Below are 26,064 nucleotides of genomic sequence, written 5' to 3' on the forward strand. Positions count from 1 at the left end.
GTCCGTAAAATTTACGAATAAATATCTATTCACCAGGATGCGAATTTATTTTGATGTAACATTTTATTTTTGTACAGAATAGATTATTAATGAAAAAAACTGGGCAGTGAAAGTCTCTAATGCAACATACATGATATGAAAGTTAGGGAGCTACCATTTGATTTTTATGGGGGGCTAGGATGAAAAATTTTGTCCTGCATTTTTTTTAGTTGTAATCTCTGTCCTGCCTTTTTATTTTTCACTCTATTCGGTCCTGCCTTTTTTATTAGTTTATCCTGACTTTTTTTACATAAATTGTCATCCTGCCTTTTTTTTGCCAAATTGCTCATCCTGCCTGTTTTTTTTTACTCAAAACTCCAGTCCTGCCTTTTTTTCAAATTTCATCCTAGCCCCTATTTTTTGTTAAATTTAATTCAAAAGGTGAAAACAGTGATCTCCCTCACATTTTTATTTGTTTATGATTTACAAAGGGTTGCTGATTATGTTATTACATGTGCGAGTTCTCAAATTTTATTCACACAAATCTTGCCATTTTCACTTAAATTGGTGTTATACGACTAGATAGTATCTTTAACATGATATATAAATAGCTCAGAATTCCCTTTTGTCTTGACACGTTAGAGCATAACGACACCTGTTTTATTCTTACGTATACAACAATAGTTATCCTGTTAATTATTAATTTCCCAAAGTTCTTATCTTTGACATCTTAATTGTTTGCAGCAAAGGACAAGATAAAAATGCGATGTTTTCTATAGATAAATAACAAAATAACGACTGATCGTTTTAATTGAATAAGTATCTGACGTCTTGACACTGATAAAATTTCCTCTAGAGATTTCATCCAAAAGAATATGTGTTCTACCTTACTGTTATTGACAATGGACTATGGAAAGCTACAAATGGTAATTATAGGTGATTTTTATAGACTATCAATCTATGGTTTGAATGTCGACACAGTTTTATATAAACTTATATAGATGTTTCACTGTAATCCTGTTCGAATTTGATGACTCGGATTTTAACTCTTTTCCTACAAACGTGATGTTCATGCGGTCAACGATGATAATTAATGATTGGTTGTCAAATGCAAACTGAATAGTAATATAATTTTCCCTGGTTTGACCGTATTCAAATAACATATTTTAGAAAAACAAATTTGTCAGAGGTACGAAATGTACATCGCCTTTCCTTTTATTGACTGTAATGCTCCCTTGTGTACTTCTAATAGATTTTGCATTGGTTTCGTTATTCTATCGACAAGTCTTAATTGAAATGAGATCGAAGATTGTAATAAACGACTTCTTCAATTTCTGCAATACTCGACAAATAACTCAAATATATCCGAAACTTAGTTCATTTTGGCGACTTCTGCAGAAACGAAAAAAAAAATGCACTAAGTCTTAATTGAAATTCATAGCAAAATCCAGTTAAGTTTTATTATTCTGAAACTAAAAAATGCATTTAACTATTATTTATCTGGGTCCAGCCATGCCTTAAAACTTTCCGAGGTGCACATGTCTGTCTGTAAACAAAGTACAATGTGTGGTGTAAAAACGGCAAGATTTAACAAATGGTTGTGATGAACCTTAACGGAGTTCAATTATGTCACCTAAACATCAATGACTACCATGGAAACTATTAAAAGTGCAAAAAATATGATCTAAGATAAACATCTTTTCACGCCTTTGTGTAATTTAGTCCAGACAAAAATAAGTAACATGTGTATATATATATATATATATCTATAAATACAAGTCTAAATTGAAAACAACGTTCAAACCTATGATTGCGTTGGATAAAAACCGCAAGTTTTATACGTATGCATGCAAAACAAATTTCTTGGTAGAGGGGTCAAAATACAGCACAAACAACATTTACCAAAAGACCAAATGAGTGAAAAAGTATATTTTAACAAAACGCATTTGACTAGCAGGTCGAACAACTGATGTTCTTAAACCCTGCTGACTGCCATTGGCGATTGCTAAATAAACGGATCACAAGATGTAACAAAATAGATCTTATTATTAATTTATTACCAAACAGAAAACAATAAACTTGCGGAAAAGATGGTATACCGCAAACATGAGGTGCAAAAATTTGTACACCATATCCGGATTTCGACAATTAATGTCTCTTCAGTGATGTTAGGAATCGAAACGGTATTTGGAAGGCCATATAATTTACCTCAATTTAGGATAGACTCTTGAATTTTGAAAGAGTCAAAATAGGATGAACGGATCATTTTTATCCAACGCAAATATAATATATATGGCATGTAGTTAGTTCTCCTGTGCTCCTCAACCACCATATTGATTTGGCCGTCTAACTGTTTTGATTTGATCACCTCTGATGTGTATAATGTAAACCACATCTAGTGTTCTCAGATAAGTTATTCATTGAATCCTTTTTAACACGAATGTATGGTCGAATGTACATGTAGATGGTTTACCTAGAATAAAATGGTTTTTTTAATTGATATATGGTAAGTTTATGAATATCAAAATGAATATTTTTATTATATTTACACCTTTTAAAAGTATACTAGACTATGGATGGTTCATAGCAAGTGTGTGTTCGTGTACTTATATCGGATTATATTGCATCACCGACATGGTTTTGTTTAAATAGTTCTCAGTTTACCCTTTTTCTCATGGCATTTGTCTTTTATCCTTCACGGAGACGCTTGCTCTCTTGTACCCTTTACAACATTCTGTGCGTTTTTTTTCCAATGTCCATATAGTCATGAATGCTAGGCTTAAGAATAATGGAATTGTATTGCGAATATTTAACTTAACCATCTATATGTGTATTCTTTATAATTAAACAGATACATCATGTTCAGGAGAGGGATTATTGAATAAATATCTTAGTTGAAAAGAGATCCCTTTGTCTACCTATAGAGGTTCAGGAAATAGTTTAATTATATTTCTATTGACATGGTATTTCTGTAAAGAATTTGGTCAAATTATTGGTGTACAACTGTTTTCAAATTAGTATACTGTTATGGGGGAATATTGGCGAACAGTTTACTGTTAATAATTTCGGTATCTGTAGAAAAACGATAAATATACCTCGCAAGAAATTTGGTCTTGAAGAATCAACAGAAACAGGAACGAGAAAACGCCAAAAAGAAATCTAAAAGGTTTTTCCAAAGAAAGTCACGAAATTAAAAATCCCATGAAAATAAACCACTATTCAGTATTGTTATATTAAGGATGTTTTCATGGTTCATTTTTTTTTTACAATAGTATATGGTCAGATTATGGTTGTTTGAAACTGAGAGGAAACAGTCATCGAACGATGTGTAAATGTAACCATACAACAAACTTTGCTATCTTAATGCAAGTTCGTGAACTAAAGGTACTGTTTATCATTTTGTTATAATGACAACTTTGAATTCTAATGATAAAAAAATTAATTAAGTGTTCGTTGTGCAAAGAAACAATTCTGAACCTGCAGTTTAGTATACATAGTTGTGTTCTAATCTTCATTTCATGTTCACGATGACAACTACAATGTAACTGCATGTCACGCACTCAATAGGGTAAATCCAAATCACGATCGGATGTGTCGAGTTGTGTATGTTGCAATACAGTTTGTTGATCTGTTGAATAAGTAATTTTTTTGTTGAGACAAAGATATTTGAAGAAAAATCAATGTTGTGGGTTATTGGCATTATTGAAGACTGAACGAAGTCCTTTAGAGATGTAAATATTCATATACACACCTAAGTGTCTTTGAGTGATTTGTGAAGCTGTGATTTATACCATGTTGTACAGCATGTTAGGAAAAGAGGATATAACTATATAATATTATACCTTGATCACATTTCACGGGTATTAGGGTTCGACCAAATGATTTTCGCGGGTTGAAGGAGGATTGTTTGAGTCTGGAACGTTCTTTTCCACCTGTTAATAGGCCGGTTTTTTTAATTTCTCGTGGCAAAGTTGTTCATAAAATTTATTTTCACTTTTGTACACAATTATTTCCTGTTTTTTTTTTGGATGGACAGAATACTCATTTTCATCTTATCTTGAGTAAGATTAATAAGTTCAGTTCTTACTAGGCCAGAATATTCATTTTGAAATTATCGCCTCCCCTCCTACAAGGATATCAAATACATGTAGTCGATCAATGTAACAAATTGATTTCGATAAAGTTTGCTGAAATTATATATAGTAGTAAACGTTTTCAAACGGTGGCAATGGTAAAAAACTCATCACAGATACCAGGCTTATAATTTTGTATGTGATAATCATTGTACTAACGATCCACTATTTGAAATACAATTTATCTTAGCTTATCTTATCTACAGCTAGATAATGTCCATGTTTTGGTATTGGACATTATAACATACATAGGATGTAGTATATCATTGCTTACCCAGCTGATAACACTAACAGTATTTACCTGTGTTGGGTGAGTATCTTCTGATAACACTAACTGTATTTACCTGTGTTGGGTGAGTATCGCTAATGGCTGCTGTTGATTGCTCATGTCATGTAAAATAACAGTTTCAAGTTGCATTTAATTATTTTTCTTCGGAAAACGCTTTTACCATGTCAGGAATATGGCACTTATTTTTCAGTTGTTCATCTGGTTGATAAAGTTTGATTTTGTTAGTTTTTATGGACTTCTCCTTTTTGAATTCACCTTGGAGTTCAGTATTTTGTTATACTTTCTTTCATAGTCCTGATCAACGAAAAGATTAAGGAAAGTGGTTACGACCCAAGAAACATATTATCCTTTGTCATCTGTTATACAGATATTCAATAACGGTAATCAAAATAATGATGGTATCCATACAAAATTGGAGGAGATGAACTCAAAATTACTCTTAACGAACTTGCAAAATAGCAACATACCTTTTAGTGATGATTGTTGTAAACATCCAAAACACCTATATTAAAATAGGTAGATGTGGTATGATTGCCAATGAGAAAACTCTTCACCAGAGATCAAATGACGTAGAAGTTACCAACTATAGGTCACAGTACGGCCTTCAAATGTTTATTACAACACATGGAAAAATACGTTTAAACCCAGTTTAAAACGCTGTTATTTTTCTTGTGTAGATATGACTAAACAAGTCACCAATCTTTGTATTAAGTGGAACGGGTAATTAAAAATTTCGATAGCTTTATCTTTTTTTTCTCTTGAGAAGAACCCGAATAAATTCTTACTCCTACATGTATTCTGTATTTTGTTTTCAATAAAACAGGTTGCTCCCAGACTCGGTTTTATGTTATTTTCAGAGTTCCTTCAGACACTTGTCAAAAACAAGAAGATCAAAGAAGTCAGGTTATTTAATTTCACTTTCAGATATATTGATGATGTTCTTTCCATTAACAATCCGAACTTTTCTGATTGGGTTCCATTAATATATCCACCAGAACTAGAAATTAAATAAACAACAGACACGGCTTCCTCCGCCTCATTTTTAGATTTATACCTCGAATTTGACATACACAGTCATCTCAGTACCAGAATCTATGACAAACGAGACGATTTTAATTTTGAAATTATCAATTTCCCCCACCTTAGTAGCAATATACCAACTTCACCTGCATATGGGATATACATTTCCCAACTTATTCGGTATTCAAGAGCTTGCAGCTCCTTCTCAGACTTTGTAAAATGTCACCAGTGTCTGAGCAGAAAGTTGATGAACCAGGGGTATGTCAAGGAACGTCTCGTCATTTTTCTAAAAAAAGTTCATCGGAAGGTGCCAAGAACTTGTTGATAAATATTCCGTATCAATATCACAAATAATACACGCTGGTCTTGAAGTATAGATTTTGCGTACTGACGTTGTTTATCATCTTAATAACGTGTTATAGTATTCTTTTATTTATCTTTATTAATATTACTTTTACTGTTAAGTCTGTTTTTTTTAGATATGTGTGCTTATGTATCCCGTCATACTTTGAACGACAAAATTATTTTATTTATTAATATTACTTTTACTGTTGAGTCTGTTTTTTGTGATATACATTTTACGTGACTCTGTATTTATGTATCCCCTCATACTTTGAACGACAAAATTATTTTATGTCCACCTGTGCGAATTTCAAACGCGCGATTTTACGCCAGTACTTAAAACCTTCCATCCTTTATGGGTGGATTTTACATAGATAAATAAAATCGTATAATATAAGCAAAATGAGGATGTTAAATTTGATGTATGCCTTTTTGTGCTTCTTCGTTACATTTGTTTGTTTTTATAGTGATTATTATAAGATGATAACACAATGTTGACTGCTGTACCCCTATTTTTGACATTTTTACCTATTGTGTCTGTTTGTTTTGTTCACGCATCGTTGTCAATATAATGGAATTTGATGCGACTGTCATACAAGTGAGAGGTTTAGCTAGCTATAAAACCAGGTTCAACCCACCATTTTCTACATAAGAAAATGCCTGTACCAAGTCAGGAATATGACAGTTGTTATCCATTCGTTTGATGTGTTTGTTTTTTTTTGATTTTGCCATTTGATTGGGGACTTTCCTTTTTGAATTTTCCTCGGAGTTCAGTATTTTTGTGATTTTACTTTTTTCATGTAGGTTAAATACAGTAAAGTTTTTTTTTGTGAATGGATTTTTTATAGCGTAGGTTTTTTCTGTATACCTTTGTTCTTCCACTGCAGGGAATTTCAAAAGAGGATATTTCAAGTTTAGTCGCGACATAATTTAGTATGCTTACCCTATGTCATAAGTCTTTTTAGTGCATGTCCCAATGTTTATCTTCAAATTTGCATGTCTTTACGGGAATCTGATAAACAGGTGATCTCAACAAACAGTTTTTTCAATATATCGACAACTTTTCTACGATCCGGAAGATCTACTGTGCAGGAATACACATATGCATATAACACTTTATAAAATTTCGTTCGTCCGTAGCGCTTTTCTTGATTTAGCTTCATTTGAAACGTTTGGAGCTATATGACAAAAAAACGACCTAAACAGAATAGCCAAATTAATCTTAGGTCTGGAAGTTGACACACAGCGTTGACACTTGTCTATGTTTTAAGACCGTATGTTACTAGAACCATTCAGATATCTTATATAGTTGGTTGAGTTCCTGTTTCATTTGCGTATTCCGAACCTCTCTTTTTATTTATTCTCATTTCATTTTCAAGAAGAATTACTACATGTATATGATTCAAGAAGTTGAAGAATTTCTATACCTTTAGAATACATTTTACATGTTAAAAACCATCACGATTAAAAATCATATATCAATTTCAGATCATTAAACTCAGAGCGTGTGTTTGTTCACAGAAATCTTTGTATATCCATAATTTGTGCTCAGTTAGGATTTCTATCTGGCATCAAGGCAATAGAATACAAGGTAAGTATCACAAAAGGAACAAACTCCTAACCAACTATACTACAAGGCTGATCTTACATCTACATCCAGAGAATATAGCGAACATTGCAAACAACGAGGGTATGGTGCTTCGTATGATTCAACATTGTCTACTTCCCTAGAATGCTTAGTGATATCCAATGCGATACTCCTCTATTTAGACATCCGTTGACGAGTTATAATAGGTGATATGGCATTAATTCAATGCGTATTGGTTCATTCATCGTCCTTCCATTTCGCCTATATCACTCTGCTCAGTCGCTCCGTAATTCTTGTAGAACCGCTTGGAAATGTGAGCAGACATTGTCAGCAACGTCACAACTTCTGAGAAGAAGTTATCAGAGTTGTCACAATGTGGAAGGAGACGTTATCAAGCTAACTTTCATAAATCGTCAAACTGTCTAAAGGAGGGTGCAGGAACGGTAATAGAAAGATAAACAGATTATTGGGTTTTCAACTTACAGATATCATAAAATATCAACCGCTGGACACAATGTGAAGCTTTTTAGCTCGTTTCAACTCCTAGGCAGAGAAATTGCCCTGGTCAGTTTTGGCTTATTTTTTTTTGAAATTTTTATTATTAATACTCTTCGCCATCGTTATTGCTTTGGACTTCCAACTGTTTTAAATCCAGCATTACTGCTGAGTCTTGTGATGACGAAACGCGAGTTTTCAGAGAAAGCATGACAAGGTTGTGTATTTATACATACCACACACGTATTGAATTATATGCCCGGTATCTTTGGTGAGTTTCCACGACAAGCTCAAACGTACGTTAATTTGGTGGTGTCATCGACGTGGAGAGCCAAACAGGATAGCAGCAACATATTCATTGTCAAATGTGACATAGTTAATCCATGATGGTCAACCAAATCAAAACTAACTTCGTTAACATTTTTAAGACATGACTTAAACTTTCCTGGAAGAATGTTTGGTTGAAAAGCTTCCTTGCGTTATTGTTCTTGTACTATTGGTATATAATTTTCCTTATTGTTAAGCATCAATCTTATATAAAAATAAATTATGATTGTAAATCGGCCTAGAATACGGTATCAACATAGGCATACTATATGTATACAATTTATACTAGCATATACACGTATGTATAACATTTATCTTTCGTGTCCTGAGAGATAGTTTAAGGTGAAAAATGCTGAACTATATATCCTTGGTTGGTGCAATTTAAACATGAGTGGCCATTATATCTTACATGCTTTGCATAATTTGTTTTGCTTTTACGACTGCAGCAATGTGTATATGATACAGTACATGTCGGGTGTTTTTACTATAATTGTATATATTTACATGCAGACAGTATGTGCTATAGTAGCCGCAATCCTGCACTATTTCTACACAGCTGTGTTTGTATGGATGCTGGTGGAAGGTTTACTCCTGTACAGTAAAGTTGTTCAAGTGTTTGGCACAGAAAAGTCACGTGTGACTTACTATTGTATATTTGGTTGGGGTGAGTTTCCGTTTTTTTTTCACGAAACCTTTATGATATATGTTGCCATTAGCGTAATTCAAAAACATTTTTGTCATAGTTTGATGACAGAATTACGGGGCTCTTTTCCTGGTTGAAACTTTAGTCATGATAGCTAGTACACAAAAAAAATATAAAGATGTATAATACAACTGAACAGACATTTGCCATGCCATGGTAAGATGTAACTTCCGCAATATTAAAAAATAACTTGATACAAAATTTAATTTTATGAACTATATAAGCATTTTTTTTATCGAAAGTTGATACTAAAAATCATAAATTATAAAACCGCAAAAAAAGCAATAAAATTAAAATCAATATTCAACTAAATGTTAATAAAAAGGTGCCACAATAGTCTACCAATGTTCAAAACTCGCAAAATAATTTTAAATGTCCAAACCAAGAATAGAACAGTTGAGAAAATTGCATGAAATCCTAAGAGCGTGATCTAATGCATCAAACGGTTAAGGTTCTCCTGCTGTACATGTATCAGTGAAAAACCAAATCCAGACTCGGTGAATGACAATCTGATTAAATACAGATCCTGTGTTCAAGCTTTGGTTACGAATATCTGACAACTATTACATCAACCAATGAAATTTCAGTCTTCAAATTTTTGAAGGTGTGTATTAATCCGACAAAACCAGAGGATCTCGAAGGTCTTTAAAACAAAGAGCAAATGAATTTTTTCAGATCCGTGTAAGCAAAGCTTGGACACATGATCTGTATTTTAATCGTATTGGGTGAAAGATATCACGTAAGGGAAATCTGACACAGTCAGTTAATGTACACATTAGACAACTATTCTGGTGTCTTGGAATCTAGGACCAAGAAAAACTTGTCTCGCGAGAGTTGAGACACTGCCTAGGAAGCATATTTACATTCTATATTGTCTGCTCATTGCGGATGATTTATATCTCGCAGTTTCTGACTTTTCTTCCATTATTGATTTAAATAATTCAGCTATGTATAAAAAAAAACTGCATATGAGTGAGCATGTACTTGTTACATCTTCTGATGTTTTGTGAAGCAGTACAGAAATAACGGTCAAATGTATAGATATATAATATAAAGAGAGTGTCTTACATATTCTTTTGACCTAAAACAAAAATACAATTGCACTTCTCTTTATATTTGCAATATTAGGAGTGCCAATAGTTATAGTTGCTGTGTCTGCCTCTGCTGATTGGAACGGATATGGGACGTCTACCAGGTAAATATACAATGCAGTATGGGACGTCTACCTGGTAAATATACAGTGTAGTATGGGACGTCTACTTGGTAAATATATATATACAGTGTAGTATGGGACGTCTACCAGGTAAATATACAGTGTAGTATGGGACGTCTACCAGGTAGATATACAGTGCAGTATGGGACGTCTACCTGGTAAATATGTACCGATTATCAGGTTGTGTACATATTAATATTATAAAATGTCAGCTGCGAGTCACAATATGAAGCTTTTTGTCGAGTGAGCGCAGCGAACGAGTTCAAACAGGCTTCATATTGTGTCGAGCAGCTGATATTTTACAATATAAATATGCAGACACCAAGATAATCGATTTATCGGGTTAACTTATCAACGTCGGTTCATACATTATGACGTCGCTGATATATGTCCGGATCAAAGTTATTTAGGCCGGGTCAACGTATTTGACTTCAGAAAGCCGTGATATGCAATTTGAGTAAGAGCTGAGCAGAGTGATACAAACAGTACTAGTGGGACGACCGATAAACAGTGTAGTATGGAACGTCTAACAGGTAAATATACAGCGTTGTATGGGACGTCTACCAGGTAAATAAACTGTGTATAATTGGACGTCTACAAGGTAAATATACAGTTAAGTCTTTTGTTATCTCTCTTAAAATCTGCCAGGAACTTTCAAGGGATCTGTTCTGGGAGAGTCGCTATAACAGTCCTCCTGACAAAACATACTCTAACTATTTTCATAGCCAATGTGGCGTACCCATATTATACAAAAAAGCCGACATCACCTTAAGCTCGACGTTCCATATAGATAAAGTCATTTCACTAAACTTTTGGTTCGACGTTCCATATAGATAAGGTCATTTCACTAAACTTTTGGTTCGACTTTCCATATAGATAAAGTCATTTATTACATTGGTAGCAATGAATTACATTGATTTCCCAGTCAAATAAAAACCGATAATTTCACATGTGAAATAAACGTGGTTATTTGACTCTCTGACGTCATACAACAATAGGCGTTGTCAAGACGTCGATAACGTCGAATCAAAACAAATTGTGAATGCGTAGAAAAAAAATATAGTTCCTTACATTTTTACACATTAATTTCATTAAAAAAAGCCATTTGCCAATGTAATAAAAAGAATAACTAATCAAAGAATTCAAATATCGAAAAATATTCAACTCGTGACAGAACAACACTGATAATTAACTCATGCGCTACGCGCATTCGTGAATTACTGTGTTGTTCGGTCACTCGTTGAATATTTTTCTCTATTTGAATTCTTCGATTAGTTATTCTATAATTCACTAAACTTTTGGTTCGACGTTCCATATAGATAAAGTCATTTCAATAAACTTTTGGTTCGACGTTCCATATAGATAAAGTCATTTCAATAAACTTTTGGTTCGACGTTCCATATAGATAAAGTCATTTCAATAAACTTTTGGTGTCCATTTGAATAACATTTAACTGAAATAAAAGATACTACAGATATGGACATGATTATTTCATATATTTATCTTGAGCAACACGACGGGTGTCAAATGTGAAGCAGGTCTGCTTACCCTTCCGAAACACCCGAGATCACCTCAGTTTGTGGTGGGGTTCGTATATTGCTCAGTCTTTACTTTTTACGTTGTGTTTTGTAGACTGTGGTTTGTCTTTTTTGGGCTTTTTTCGATTCTTGCCTTGGCGTTGTTAGTTTGTCATAATTTTAAATCGACATCTCACCAACAGTAAAAATTCAAGAATGAGCAAAACCTATACCTTATGCTAAGACATAAGGGATCCCGACAAAAGTGAAGCAATTCAAAAGAGAAAACCAATGGCCTGATTTATGATTAAACAATAAACAAAACAAAAAAAAAAAAACAAAAAAAAAAACAATATGTCAGACAGGAACCAAATAGAATCAGCGAACTAGATTCTCCTGACTTGGGAAATGCACATAAAAACTTGACGGTTAAATACAGATTACCGAAACGGGAAAGATTTAAAATCTGTTTTATGTTTTTGTTTTATGAACATTGTTTCTCCGTGATGTTCCTATTCTTTTCCTTCCTTGTTTATTTTTATTTCTCCGTTTGGACTTTCATAAATTTCTTTAGTAACTGTATTACAAATTGCTTTTTGTCAAACTGTTACAGATTATCAGATTCATAGAAGTACTCCTACATGAATAAATGTAAAATATCATGATCTATTTTCTGGAGAAGGTATTTGTAAGAAATTAACACTTTACATTTACCTTGAAAGTAAAAATGATCAGGATATTAAGTAAATAGAAGAGTTCATTCACTTGGAATAGAGTTTGTGGCTTTCCTTTATAAATTTGGTTTAAAATTCATGAGATACTACGGTTTATAACCGAACTAATATTTTTATTTTTAAATAGCTGCTGGTTATCAACAAAAACGGGAGCAATATGGGCCTTTGTTGGACCAGCCATCGCCATTATTTTGGTAATTATGATGTATTAACAAGGACACGATACATTTCAATACAGATATGGCTATTTTGCGGGAAAGTTAAAACAAAAGAATGTTTTCTATTCATCTTAAAAGTAATGAAAGCTTTAACAAGAGGCTCATAAGAGCATGAATCGTTCACTTGGTAAATGTATGACTTTTGCTATTAATTGTTACCTTCATAACAGTCGGTTATAATATTTACGTGTATATTTCTGATTATTTGTGCTGTTTACAGTTTCTATCTATCTATTATATTTTTTGAGGTGATAGGCAAAAATACTAACATATGTAAAAAAAAAATCGCCATGGTTTCAGTCATATTGGTATTTTGGTAGATCTTGTATTGCTGATCATGTTTGCCTATCCAATTTAGTTTTTGAATTTATAGACCTAAACATTAAAATTAATTAATGCAATTTATCATTATATTCTTTTTTTGGCCATAACGGCTATGTTTCTTGACTGACCTAGAAAGCACAAATGGGCCAGGTGAGCAAAATACATGTATATAATTTTATATTGAAAATGGGCTTATCAATGAAGCGTCAATTTGAAAAAGTAATAGTTATAGGTAAATAATCGAACCATAAAGGGTTACGTTATAAGATGGTTGTTTCATGTTCTTCGTTTAGCAGTGTTCAGAATAGGGGTTTACTTCAAGTAGAGAAAAAAGTATTAGTTAGTAAAACAAAATTATTTTTTTTCAAGTTCGTACATTGAACGTTATGTGAACGAAATGCATGGAATCACAATAAGTACGAAATTACCGGAATCACAATAAGTACGAAATTACCGGAATCACAATAAGTACGAAATTACCGGACTTTACTCTTTATACTGTCGTTGCTTAGAACTGATTACAGTACCAGCTTAAACAGGAGGGATTGTTGATGATCTTAACCTTAGTAAGATATTACAACCATATTTATTGTGAAAATAGGTAAATGTTATATAAATTCTCCCTGTTGTGCGTTTGCAATACAACCCCATAAATTCGACGTTTGTCCGTACTAGCTCATAAGGTATGAATCAACCGCAAAATTGTTAACATACATGAACCTACGTTATATTCGTGATCCCAAAGAGAAAGGTTGTTGCCGATATAACTAAATTGTGTTGGTAAGAGAGAAAGCAAATGCCCAATTCAACTATGGTTTCACCCAACGTCTAAACAAATCGATGACGTGCTGCACTCATACATGGTATTATTCGCAAGAGGTTACCAAGTTTATTCAATGAGCGGAGAGAAAAACAAGACTAAACATCTTTATATCAATAAGGTTTATTTTGTTTCATTGGAAGAGCTTTAGGGAATAATTAACGTTTTTTTTCTGTTTAGTTTTTATACATAGAACATTCTTATTCTAGCCATGGAAATGTTCTTGTGATAGTCTATTTCGTATACAAAATGATACACTGTAATGCAAGGTCGTTACACGTAGTAAGTGTAGTGGTCGTTACACGCAGTAAGTGTAGTGGTCGTTACACGTAGTAAGTGTAGTGGTCGTTACACGCAGTAAGTGTAGTGGTCGTTACACGTAGTAAGTGTAGTGGTCGTTACACGCAGTAAGTGTAGTGGTCGTTACACGTAGTAAGTGTAGTGGTCGTTACACGCAGTAAGTGTAGTGGTCGTTACACGTAGTAAGTGTAGTGGTCGTTGCACGTAGTAAGTGTAGTGGTCGTTACACATAGTAAGTGTAGTGGTCGTTACACGTAGTAAGTGTAGTGGTCGTTACACGTAGTAAGTGTAGTGGTCGTTACACGTAGTAAGTGTAAGTGGTCGTTACGCGTAGTAAGTGTAGTGGTCGTTACACGTAGTAAGTGTAGTGGTCGTTACACGCAGTAAGTGTAGTGGTCGTAGTAAGTGTAGTGAAAGTATGATGAATCAAACGCTTGTACCATTTTACCTTTATTTATAGGTTAATATTGTTATTTTATGGATGGTTATCAAGATTGTCATATCATCAGCAAAACATGACCAGAAAACAGAATACAGTCAAATAAGGTAGATCTAACGTTGCTTAAATCTGCAAATATTTAGAAAGATTATCAATTAATGTATCAGACTTTCGTTTAGATAAAGAAAAATAAGTGATTTGTTGCATTATTTAGACTGTTTTAACAAATACTGAATATTTGTTTTTGTTCAATTCAATTTTTCAACTTAGTCATATAAGGGGAGATTTGAAATTTTTCAACTTAGTCATATAAGGGGAGATTTAAAATTTTTCAACTTAGTCATATAAGGAGAGATAACTCTTTTAGTTGAATTTTATACTGGAATGATAGAGAGATTTTCATTTTTTACTTGTAGCAAGAAAACAATTTCGGTGACACCATTTTTTCTTTTTATTTTTTTAAAGCATATTATAAAAATTATCTTCCATTTTATTTCAAAATTCTTTCTTGTAGATTTCTTTTTATTCACAAAAAAGTGTTATTTTTATGAATTTTCTATGCAAAATTGGGCAAATTTGGCCGACTTGTAGCTTGAAGAATAACACAGTGACCCATACTTTTGATTATATTTTTTTAAAAGGCATGCCAAAATCTTCGTTTTGGCAAAGTATAAGAAAATTGTATCTGAGGAAATATATAGTGATGATCCACCTCAAGATTAACCAACACCAACCCCATTAAATTTCCTGGGTAGACTTAGATTAAAGCATTATTTCGTTAGAATCTGCGTTTATCGTTTATGTATATATTAATTAACAAATACAAAAAGACTTCCGGTGATAATAAAACATGAGTTGGACGATAATCTACCATAAAAAGGCAAACTAATTTAAAAAGAGTAATGGACAGAGAAACATTTTTCCTAAACGGCAGTCTTCAATTTTAGCGTATACATTTTGCTTCAAAGGCTATTTGAGGTTTTGTAGAAGGCAGAGGAAGAAAGAGATTTCATAAGCCAATGAAAGATATGTGCTCTTCTTTGTATGCGGTACCGTCAAACGTTTTCTGGTGCTCTTCTTTGTATGCGGTACCGTCAAACGTTTTCTGGTGCTCTTCTTTGTATGCAGTACCGTCAAACGTTTTCTGGTGCTCTTCTTTGTATGCAGTACCGTCAAACGTTTTCTGGTGCTCTTCTTTGTATGCAGTACCGTCAAACGTTTTCTGGTGCTCTTCTTTGTGTGCAGTACCGTCAAACGTTTTCTGAATATTTCTAATATGTGTAATATATGACCTAGGGCTGGAGTGAAGGGAGCTTTGATTCTGATTCCACTACTAGGACTGACGTGGATGTTTGGTCTCATGGCCGTCAATGAAGACTTTGTCATATTTCAGTACCTGTTTGCTATCTGTAATTCACTACAGGTAAATTTGTGTAGTACGCAGATGCTTTAGTTTGTAAATGCGGATTGTATACATATATAAAGGTAGTGAACCAAAACAACTTCAAAAACATAATTGACTTTTGAGTTAGACCAGCTATGTCGATAGATAAAGCATTTCCTGTCATCACCGGTCAAGGTCATATAAGAGCCAAAATTCCCTGCAAAGATTTCACAAAACATTATCAGTAAAAAAGTATTATCCTTTTCATATAATTAAAGATTGCATTGATCTTATTAAGCACCGTTTGCTAGAATAATTTCCTGATGTTAACTATCGTGACGGAAAACACAGGTGTTAGTATTGTTCCAATGATATACAGGTACCCAAAGTGCTATATAATTGTTAAATTAAACTGTATATACAAGACGAACAATGACAATAGCTAATTAGGTTATTGTACAAAATGAAATATAGTAAATTTATTTAATACAGTTTTATTTCGTGTTAGCTACCAGAACTGGAAGATAAATGATTCAGTTATAAAATTTCTATCAGTTCCTTCTGCAAAGTAACTTTTAGTTTATTTTCAGGGCTTTTTCATATTCCTTTTCCATTGTGTCTTCAATTCAGAGGTAAATCATTTATTTCCGTATTGTTTTCCTTAAAAATGATAAAGTACAAAGAATTTCCTCGGTCATGTTGAACCCATATATTAGTGCTTATCTTATTGTTGTAATTGAATGATGTCAATTTCAATAAGCGCAACACATTGTTCATGGAAGCACTTCTTACAAGTTCACTCGAGAGAAAAAAGCTACATATATATATTTGTTTAGGGGCCAGCTGAAGGACGCCTCCGGGTGCGGGAATTTCTCGCTGCATTGAAGACCTGTTGGTGACCTTCTGCTGTTGTCTGTTCTATGGTCGGGTTGTTGTCTCTTTGACACATTCCCCATTTTCATTCTCAATTTTACAAAACATTACAAAAAAGAACCCCGCCACATGTTTGCGCCTGTCCCAAGTCAGGAGCCTCTGGCCTTTGTTAGTCTTGTATGATTTTTAATTTTAGTTCATTTATATGTTATGGAGTTTAGTATGACGTCCATTTTCACAGAACTAGTCTAAGTACACATTTTTGTTTAGGGGCCAGCTGAAGCCCGCCGCCGGGTGCGGGATTTTCTCGCTGTGTTGAAGACCCATTGGTGGCCTTCGGCTGTTTTCTGCTCTTTGGTCGGGTTGTTGTCTCTTTGACATATTCCCCATTTCCATTCTCAATTTTAATTGGCGAAATTAGAAGTGATTTAAAAAGTAACTGACTAAACAGGAAATAACAAAGTTGTGAAACAGTTACTCAATAAGGTGAAAACTTTTGTTTTAGGCGATTAACTGAACATGTACAAACAACATTAAAGCAGGAATGAAATACTGGTTGTTGGGCGACTATACACGGGACAACAATATAAACAAATTATTCATATTATTTTAAAAAAAAAACAGCAGAATGAAGTTCAATTGGATCTATTGGAATGCAACATTACAACTCTTTTTATACATATTTTGTATTATTAGGAAAGGATAATCTAGATATAATAAAAGAAGATGTGGTGTATACTTTAATGAAATAGCAACCGAACAACATAAAAACAAAGACATCAAGACACGATCTTCTCTCTGTTAAAATTCAATAAAATCAAATCAAACACTCAGTTCAGTAAACGAGGCGGACGGTATTTCGTGGAATTAGCAATAAATCGTAAACAATATTAGCATTACAGTAAGAAAGTGACGACGGTAAATGAAAAACAATGCAAATCACATGAATATTTAAACCATAAACACATGAAGTTGTGATGGACTTATATTTACAGTCAGCACTTTGTCATTGAGGCCTCATTGCGAAAGTGCCTTTAGTTAAGATAGTTGTTAAATAGTCTTAACCTATATTCTTATTAAACGTTTTTTTAAACAAGTAAATATGGACTTATAACATTTATTTCCAAAAGGTTAGACAAGCACTGAAAAGACTTCAGGAACGTCAGCGATTAATGAGAGATTTTTCCTCATTTTCTTCAGCATCTTCTGTACGTATATGTGTGATAGTAATAGCATGCTTACTTTGACCTATAATTGTTTACTTTTTACACATTGTGACTTTGATGGTGAGTTGTCTCATTGGCACTCATACCACATTTTCTTACTTCTATTTACAAATATTAACAGTAATATACCGTCAACTTTTCAATCACACATGGTCAGGTAAAGATAGAACCTTTCACCTGAGATCACCCCCATTTTTTGGTGGGGTTCGTGTTGCTCAGTCTTTGGTTTTCTATGTTGTGTTTTGTGTACTGTTGTCTGTCTGTCTGTCTGTCTGTCTGTCTGTTTGTTTATTTTCTTTTTTAGCCATGGCGTTGTCAGTTTATTTTCGACTTATGAGTTTAAATGTCCCTTTTGTATCCTTCGCTTCTCTTTTGGAGTGTAAAACTTCTAAATTCAAAACGGACCGAAAAAGGGTGACAGAATTACTCATTTCTTGCTACAAAATATATTTTTCAATTACCAAATGATGTAGTCTGAGATTGCTCTGATGTATAACGGCCCTTTAACGACTTACCATGACCGCACTAAGTTCCGAAAAAGGTCTTCAGACGTCAGACCAATCTTAGACTATCTATGAACATCAAGTCATTTCAGATAAATTACAAACGTTATGTTTGAGAATTTTAATACATGTATACATTTTGGAAATCCAAATCCTTATACGCAATCAACGTTCTGAATTGTTTTATTGAAAGCCTTAATATACTTTATTTTAAGGTTAGTATTGTTTTACTTGATTTTTAAGTTGTAGTCCCATTAGATTTTTTTTTATCATGCATGTAACCAGTATGTAAGCTTGAGAGTACATGTTTGGAATGTAAAATGGCTTGAAAATAAATACAACATTTCTTTATTTAAGCCGGATTTACCTTATAATTTACAATGGATTTATTATAAAGGCAATTAAAAAAGAGAGTTATGTTTATAATTGTTATATCAAATATTTAGGATTTGATTTCGATAACTACCTTACATCATTAGAAAATTCAAACGACGCATTTTACGGTTTGAAGAATGCTTCCATCAAAATAATTAAATGTTTAAATCATCAGACAGTATCATTGAAATAATAATTTCAAACGAAACAAATAGTAAATTTTCATAAAAAAAAAAGATAACTTCATTTTGAATAAAACCAACAGTTTCCTAATGTTGAAAAATGTTAAAATAAGATAACTTCATTTTGAATAAAACCAACAGTTTTCTAACGTTGAAAAACTGTAAAAAAAATATATCTTCATTTGAATAAAACCAACAGTTTCATAATGTTGAAAAACTGTAAAAAAAAAAAAAAAAAAAAAGATAACAATGTGTAAACATTAACTTTCAGACTTCAGCCTAGTAAATCGTTATTAAAAGTATATTATTCTTATGTTAAAACTTTAAATCTGTATTTGATGGTTTCCCTATTTTTTGTTGAATAGAGGAACAGTTCATCAAAGGATAAGGATTTGAAGCAGCGAATTATTCGTCGGGAAAGTAAAAATTCTAGCGGCACAACTTTAACGAGTTTAGGAAGTAGAAATAGTATAGCAAGTAGAAGTTCAAAGTTGACAGGTAAATAAGAATCAACATCAAAGAGATTAGGCAGTAAAATTAGTATAGAGAGTAGATGTTTAAATTTGACAGGTAAAGTTTCGTATGTGTAAACTTTAAGCATGTGTGAAGCTCATTACAGAATCATGGCTGGTTAAGAGGTCGGTTCAAACATATCTCCTTGATTCAGTATGAATTCAAAATTATATTTGTGAAACTTTATAGCAAATAAGTCATTGATACACCTACAAACAAAAACAATACAAAAGGAAACTTATGTCTGTTTCGTGTTGATCCATGCGTTTCTCCCATGATCTGACTGCTGTAATTTAAAATGACGTAAATAAACGTCATGTGGCACCATAGCAACAACCTCACATAAACTCCACTTAACGTTCACATATAGAAGGCGAGGCAATTAATCCGGGTTTGCTCCATATTGACTCCACCTAAAATGAGGGAATATTTTATTCCGACTTCGCCCCCGGCTGTGTAAATGCGTCCCAATTACCCAAATAATTCGGGTCGAACCCGGATAAAAAAGGCATAGTGTGAATGGGGTGGTGAACCAAATGGGGTAATATGCTCTTCTGGTGTAGTACAGAAAATTTTGTTTAGTTCAGATTTCAAGTGCAGTTCAGATGTCAAATATTTGCAATGACAACACATTTTAGGCTAAGACTAATGGCGATTGCCGTTTGATTTTACATTTATAGGAAATAGTAACTGCAAAGATACCAGAAAAAAAACTGTATTCGAACCCAAAAAAACACATACACCATAAAAAATAAATTCCAAAAAAAAGGTTTTTTTCCTTGTTCTCTTTATTGAATCAATTTGGATTAATAATGTGCTTAAGGGTAAGCACATCTTAAATTCACCTCGACCTCTGTCACAAATTTACAGACCAAATAACAATGCTAACATATATAGATTATTTATCAATTTTAGATGACATAGTGGTTGAAGATATAAATGGAGAAGAATTAGAACTGAGTTATATATAACACAGGCGTGTTACCGACCTACGACAACATCATAAATTGATGGAACATGATCACAAGACTCTTTAAATCTATCTAGATAAAGTAGAAGTCTCTTAGTTTTGGTCAAATAAATTAATTTTATTTTGCATTTTCTATTCCCTTTTCATCAAACATTATACTTGATACATCTATTTAATATGGATATTTGCATCCCCGTGGTTATAATATCATATAAAATTGTACTGTTTGTTGATTTTGTTTCGATTGATGTATGTTAAATCATGCTTTCATTGAAATATAACTGCCTGGATACGAAATATAATTGTAAATACATGTTGATAGATACCATAGCTAATTTTGAAGAGTTTTGTACTCTGTTCAAACCACTTCCGCTGCCATTTACAGCCTTGTGTGTACGATTTTCTGTGCAAATAATGATACTACATCGTTGTGGAGAGAGTGAACTGGTTGATACTTCCTACATATTCCATGTAATACTAGACACGCACTTACAAAAAGGAATGATTCTAAATGAAATAGTTGACCATATGTTGTAAAATTATTTTAATAATGCAAAGGATAAATTGAATATGCCATTGAATATGACCAACAAAGGATTTTCAGTTGTGCTTTATATCACATTGGCAAACTGATCTAGTAGTTACAGCAATTCCAATTCGATAGTCAGTGTTAATCAGAAACGATATACTAAATATTTAAATGGATACTTCTTAAATAAAAAGCGTAATTTAAAAATGATGACGAATAGAGAAACCGTATATCGGTCTATTTATCAAACATTTTAAGGTGTAACGTCTCGATTTCACAAAATACTTAATATTTCATATACTTTAACAGCTGGCATCTACACCAATCTTGTTTGAGCAGTTATCCAATGTCATGGATCCTGCAATTAATTTGAAATTTGAAATCAAATTCATGATAACTTAGACATTTTGATAAATTAATATTCATGAATTCTTTGCTCCACTGGTATTTTGTGTAACATTATATCTTATTTAATATAAAAGTGTGACGTTGAGCGTCACGTTTCCGAAAGCAGTATAGCAGCATTCATTTAACTAAAAGGGAAGAAAAGTAAATGTTGGGATTCTTTCAATGCAGCAGTAAAAAAAAACCCAACATAGCCACCCCATATATGGGAGCAGCTTCGATTAGATAAAAAATTTAGCAGAAGCGTACTTGCGCTCACTAAAAGGGCCGTACCAGTATGATTTAGATATACAAAATAAATAATAATACTTAAGTCTTGGAGAGAACATGTTTTTCTTAATAAGTTGTATAAATTGGCTTTGAACTAGCCGTCAGTAACTGTGTCTATTGTTGTTATGTTACTTTATTTTTTGAGTTTAGTACAGATCTATTAAGTAAAGCCATCTTGTGTTGTGTTGTTGTTGTTGCTTCCCCAGTTTAGGAGAGGGTTGGGCGCTCACAGACACGTTTAACCCTGTCACATTCTCTATGTGCCCGTCCCGAGTTAAGCGCATGTTATTTGGTGGTTGTCCGTCATATTTGTTATTCGTAAATTGTATTATTTAAAGTTATGCTGTTAGTCTTCTCGTTTAAATTGTTTCACATTTTTCATGTCGGTCCCTTTTATAGCTGACTACAAGGTATGGGTTTTTCTCGTTCGTTGTTGAATGACGTACAGTGACCTGTACTTGCTTATATCTTTGTCATTTGAACTCTGGTGTGGGTAGTTGTCTCATTGGCAAGCAAACCAGTTCTCCTTATGTTTATATGAATAGAGATGTAGGGTTAATTAACATTAATGAAACGGAATCAAAACAACTCGGACCAAAGACAACTCGGACCAAGACAGCTTGTACCAATTTAAAGACAACTCGAACCAGTGTGAAAGACAAGTCGGACCAGTTTGAACACCGAGTTGTCATGTACGGCACAAATTAATAAAATCGATCGTTTGTTGAATCCTATTCAAACTTGGATAAAGGTTTTCACTCATCAACAATTTTCGAATGAGTTTGATTATAAAAAAGTTTTGAAATGAAAACCATTTTTAGGTAGGGAGACTAGTAGAAATATCCAATATTAATTATTGTAGCCTGTATATTTTGTTATCCTCATCATGTTTCTATAAAGGTTTCTACTCATTAAAACCAATGATGAATTTGATCATCAGAAACACCTGAAATGGGGAACTATTTTCTTTGAGGGGAGTTGATAAAACATATCAATTCTCATTGTGATAGAACCCTCAATTTTAACCAGGTTCTCTTCAAACTTGCATGATGGTTTCCGCTCATCAAAGGATTTTGATGACTAAGATAATATAAAAAATCTCCAATGGTAGACCATTGTTGGGATGAAAAAGAATAGAAAAGATTAATTCTTGTCACCAGGATGCGATCTTCTTTTTATCAGATCCTTTTCTAAATGTGGAAGATGATTTGTAATAATACATACCATGTTAGTTTGATAATTAGAAATAATTAATGAGGGGAACTATTCAATAAATATATTAGTTATGATCGATTTTAAGACAGTATTACTTAGAAATTAAAAGAAAAGAGAATTGCATTAAAAAGTAAGCAGAAATACTATGCTAGCAGGTATAAGTCCCCCTCCCTTTCCCGGCCGATCTTTTTAGGGTGACGTGGGTTTGGGGAGATTACTCACTAGGTTTATTTAATATTTTCTGTAACTACAAGTTTAAAAGCCATTATATAGTCTTTATATTGATTTGCATTTATAAAATATACATGTCCTGCTACCGACCTTACATTTTATCATCAATTCGAAATATAGAATTATAGATCAGTTTTTATGTTCAATTTGAAAGAAATAAAAGTCTATATTCAGAACATCAGACCATTATATTTATAGCCAATAATCGTCTGGAGAAAAGGTTTCTTCATTTATTGTTTTATATTCCATAATTATCGTGTTCTCTACGTCAATATAATTCAGCTCGGCATTTTTGATATACTATTAAAGATTTGACCCGGAGGTTCACGCAAAAATCAAACATTTTTAAAGAAAGTACAATATGTATGAAAGGGGTTTTAGGGTATACACGCCAAGGAGGCCAGCAACAATCATCTACGTTTGGATTTTAGAAAAATTGTAAAAGTCAATAAGATAGACAGTTGATATCAAAAAAATATCTATATCCTTTGCAAACGAAAAAAATAAAAGAAAGAAAGAAAGAAAAGAAAAGAAAAAAAGAAGGAAATACATAGAGAAAAAAGAAAACAACGTTTTGTGGGCTGATAACCATCGATAAATTGATAAGAAAAACCTCAAATACAACTGGTAAGCAGATTAATTCAAGAGAAACGCACCCACTATATGAGGACTAGATACACGAAGTGATCAACTACTCATTTTGTCATCACTTAATGCTAAATATGATTATATGTGTTCTCTAAAGGATACAGATACTTCAATATGATTTATTTTCAATGATAAACAACATTGACATGACGTTTCATTCTATTTCCATTTGATAACTTGTTAATACAAAGTTCAGTTCATTGATGTTTAAATAATAATAGTTTTAGTAATGTTATAAACCGTATGAATGGAAGAGGCATAGATTTATAAAAACTCCTTCGGTTTTCAATAATTTATATTATAACAAGTTTTCAATGTTCTTATGTTCTGTTCTGTTAGTTATTTATAGAACATGTAGTTTATGCCGAAAAATATTGTACAAAATCATAAGTTAGTTGTTTTAGTTAAAATCAAATAAATACGTACGTTAACCTGGGATAGTTGCGCAACAGCTGAACATAAGAAAAAATACCCGGTAACAATCAGGAAATATCTTGACTAATCAGATCGTCACGAACAGTAAAAAAAAAACAATTGGGAAAAAAATCAAAAGACACAAAATGCCTATCTCAGAGTTCTTGCAGTAAATGGAAGTTAGTACAAAGTCAATAAATAGAGAATATTATATGGCATTTTCAATATCACACCCGTATCAACCCGAGACACCAATATAATCATGAGAGCTCTGCTCGAAGGATTATATTGGTTGAGGGTTGATACCGTGTGTGATATTGAAAAAGCCATATCATATACACTTTATTATATACTTTAAACAACTCATAGACAGTACAAATTCTTCGGTATAAATTTCAAAGTTTGCTACATCATCACCGTCAACATCGTCAATCTTTGAAAAAGTAGCGTTATGACGTAATGACATGACGTCATACAAATAAGGGGTTTGATAAAGCCTTTGCAATCGTGCTGATATCGATATCATCACGGGTGACTGATACAGCAAGCTTGCCAATGATTGTATTACACATACAATGTATCTGTATTTACTACTAAGTATATAATAAACCATAATATTTTCCCATACTGAAACATCAACTAGTACATATCCAACGTAAAGATGTTATAAAAATAATGAGAAAAGCAGGACCCTGTGCAATGCTACAATAATTTTATCGACATGATGTAGGACCATAAGTTTTCATATCTGTATAGCATCATATAACTCATTAAAAACAATATCAATGTTTGTACCGAAAAAGACAATGTACAAAGATCTTACTACGATGTTATATTGATAACCTTTAGGAATAGGTTAAGGATTAATAAGTTAACATTGGTCGTATGTAAATGTACGGGGTCTACAAACGACATCACCGTGAAATTTAAGATGGCATATCCCGTTTGTAATAAGTTTTTACAGGTACAGTCAAACTTCAAAACCTATGAAAGAATTTAAAAAATTTGACAAAACAATTTTTTTTCAAAAAAGAACTCATTGCTAGTTCGATCATTTAAATATATATAATAATATTAATCTAAATGAAATTCAAAAGGTGCCCAGTTTACAATCATACATGTATATGCAGTCAACGCAGATATGAATGAATATTAATTTGTAAAAATCTTACCAGAAAATAAACATTTAGGAGTTAATTTTCCATTATATGTGTCATATCAGTGTAATTTAGAACCGCGCTTCGCAGTGTTTTTTAATCATGCAAGTACATGTACTTGTAATTAACGCAATGACTGCTTAATTTTGTGATCATCATAATATGCAGTGATCACAGCATTATATGAAGTGGTCACAGCATTATATGCAGTCGTGACAGCATTATATGAAGTGGTCACAGCATTATATGCAATCGTGACAACATTATATGCAGTGGTCACAACATCATATGCAGTGGTCACAACATTATGTGCAGTGATCACAGCATTATATGCAGTCGTGACAACATTATATGCAGTGATCACAGCATTATATGAAGCGGTCACAATATTATATGCAGTCGTGACAGCATTATATGAAGTGGTCACAGCATTGTATGCTGTCGTGACAACATTAAATGCAGTGGTCACAACACTATATGCAGTGATCACAGCATTATATGCAGTCGTGACAACATTATATGCAGTGGTCACAATATTATATGCAGGGGTTAAAACATTATAAGCAGTGGTTACAACATTATATTTAATGGTCGCATCATTATAGGGCCAACATTAAAAATATCTGTGTTTCCCCTTCCCGACTGAGGTTTTCAGGGTATGGGTAGGTAGGTAGGCAAATTATTTTATTTTATTCCTTGATATGGTTTTCCATATTTAATTTGTACAA

General features: G+C 32.9%; 1 protein-coding gene across 1 annotated transcript in view; it reads left to right on the forward strand.

The window, feature by feature from the left end:
* LOC127735912 (adhesion G-protein coupled receptor D1-like) overlaps positions 1-21,840 on the forward strand; it is a 43,156-nt gene extending 21,316 nt beyond the window's left edge. The window contains exons 7-18 of the mRNA XM_052246350.1: positions 3,252-3,363; positions 4,319-4,422; positions 7,252-7,354; positions 8,684-8,837; positions 10,005-10,071; positions 12,468-12,534; positions 14,463-14,548; positions 15,738-15,864; positions 16,416-16,457; positions 17,829-17,906; positions 19,350-19,482; positions 20,413-21,840. Of these exons, the coding sequence (XP_052102310.1) occupies positions 3,252-3,363; positions 4,319-4,422; positions 7,252-7,354; positions 8,684-8,837; positions 10,005-10,071; positions 12,468-12,534; positions 14,463-14,548; positions 15,738-15,864; positions 16,416-16,457; positions 17,829-17,906; positions 19,350-19,482; positions 20,413-20,468 (1,129 nt within the window). The 3' untranslated portion in view covers positions 20,469-21,840. The remainder of the gene's footprint in view (positions 1-3,251; positions 3,364-4,318; positions 4,423-7,251; positions 7,355-8,683; positions 8,838-10,004; positions 10,072-12,467; positions 12,535-14,462; positions 14,549-15,737; positions 15,865-16,415; positions 16,458-17,828; positions 17,907-19,349; positions 19,483-20,412) is intronic.
* Positions 21,841-26,064: the final 4,224 nt, after the last annotated feature.

Source organism: Mytilus californianus, unplaced genomic scaffold (assembly GCF_021869535.1).
Source record: "Mytilus californianus isolate M0D057914Y unplaced genomic scaffold, xbMytCali1.0.p SCAF_3, whole genome shotgun sequence".
Classification (NCBI taxonomy): Eukaryota; Metazoa; Mollusca; class Bivalvia; order Mytilida; family Mytilidae; genus Mytilus; species Mytilus californianus.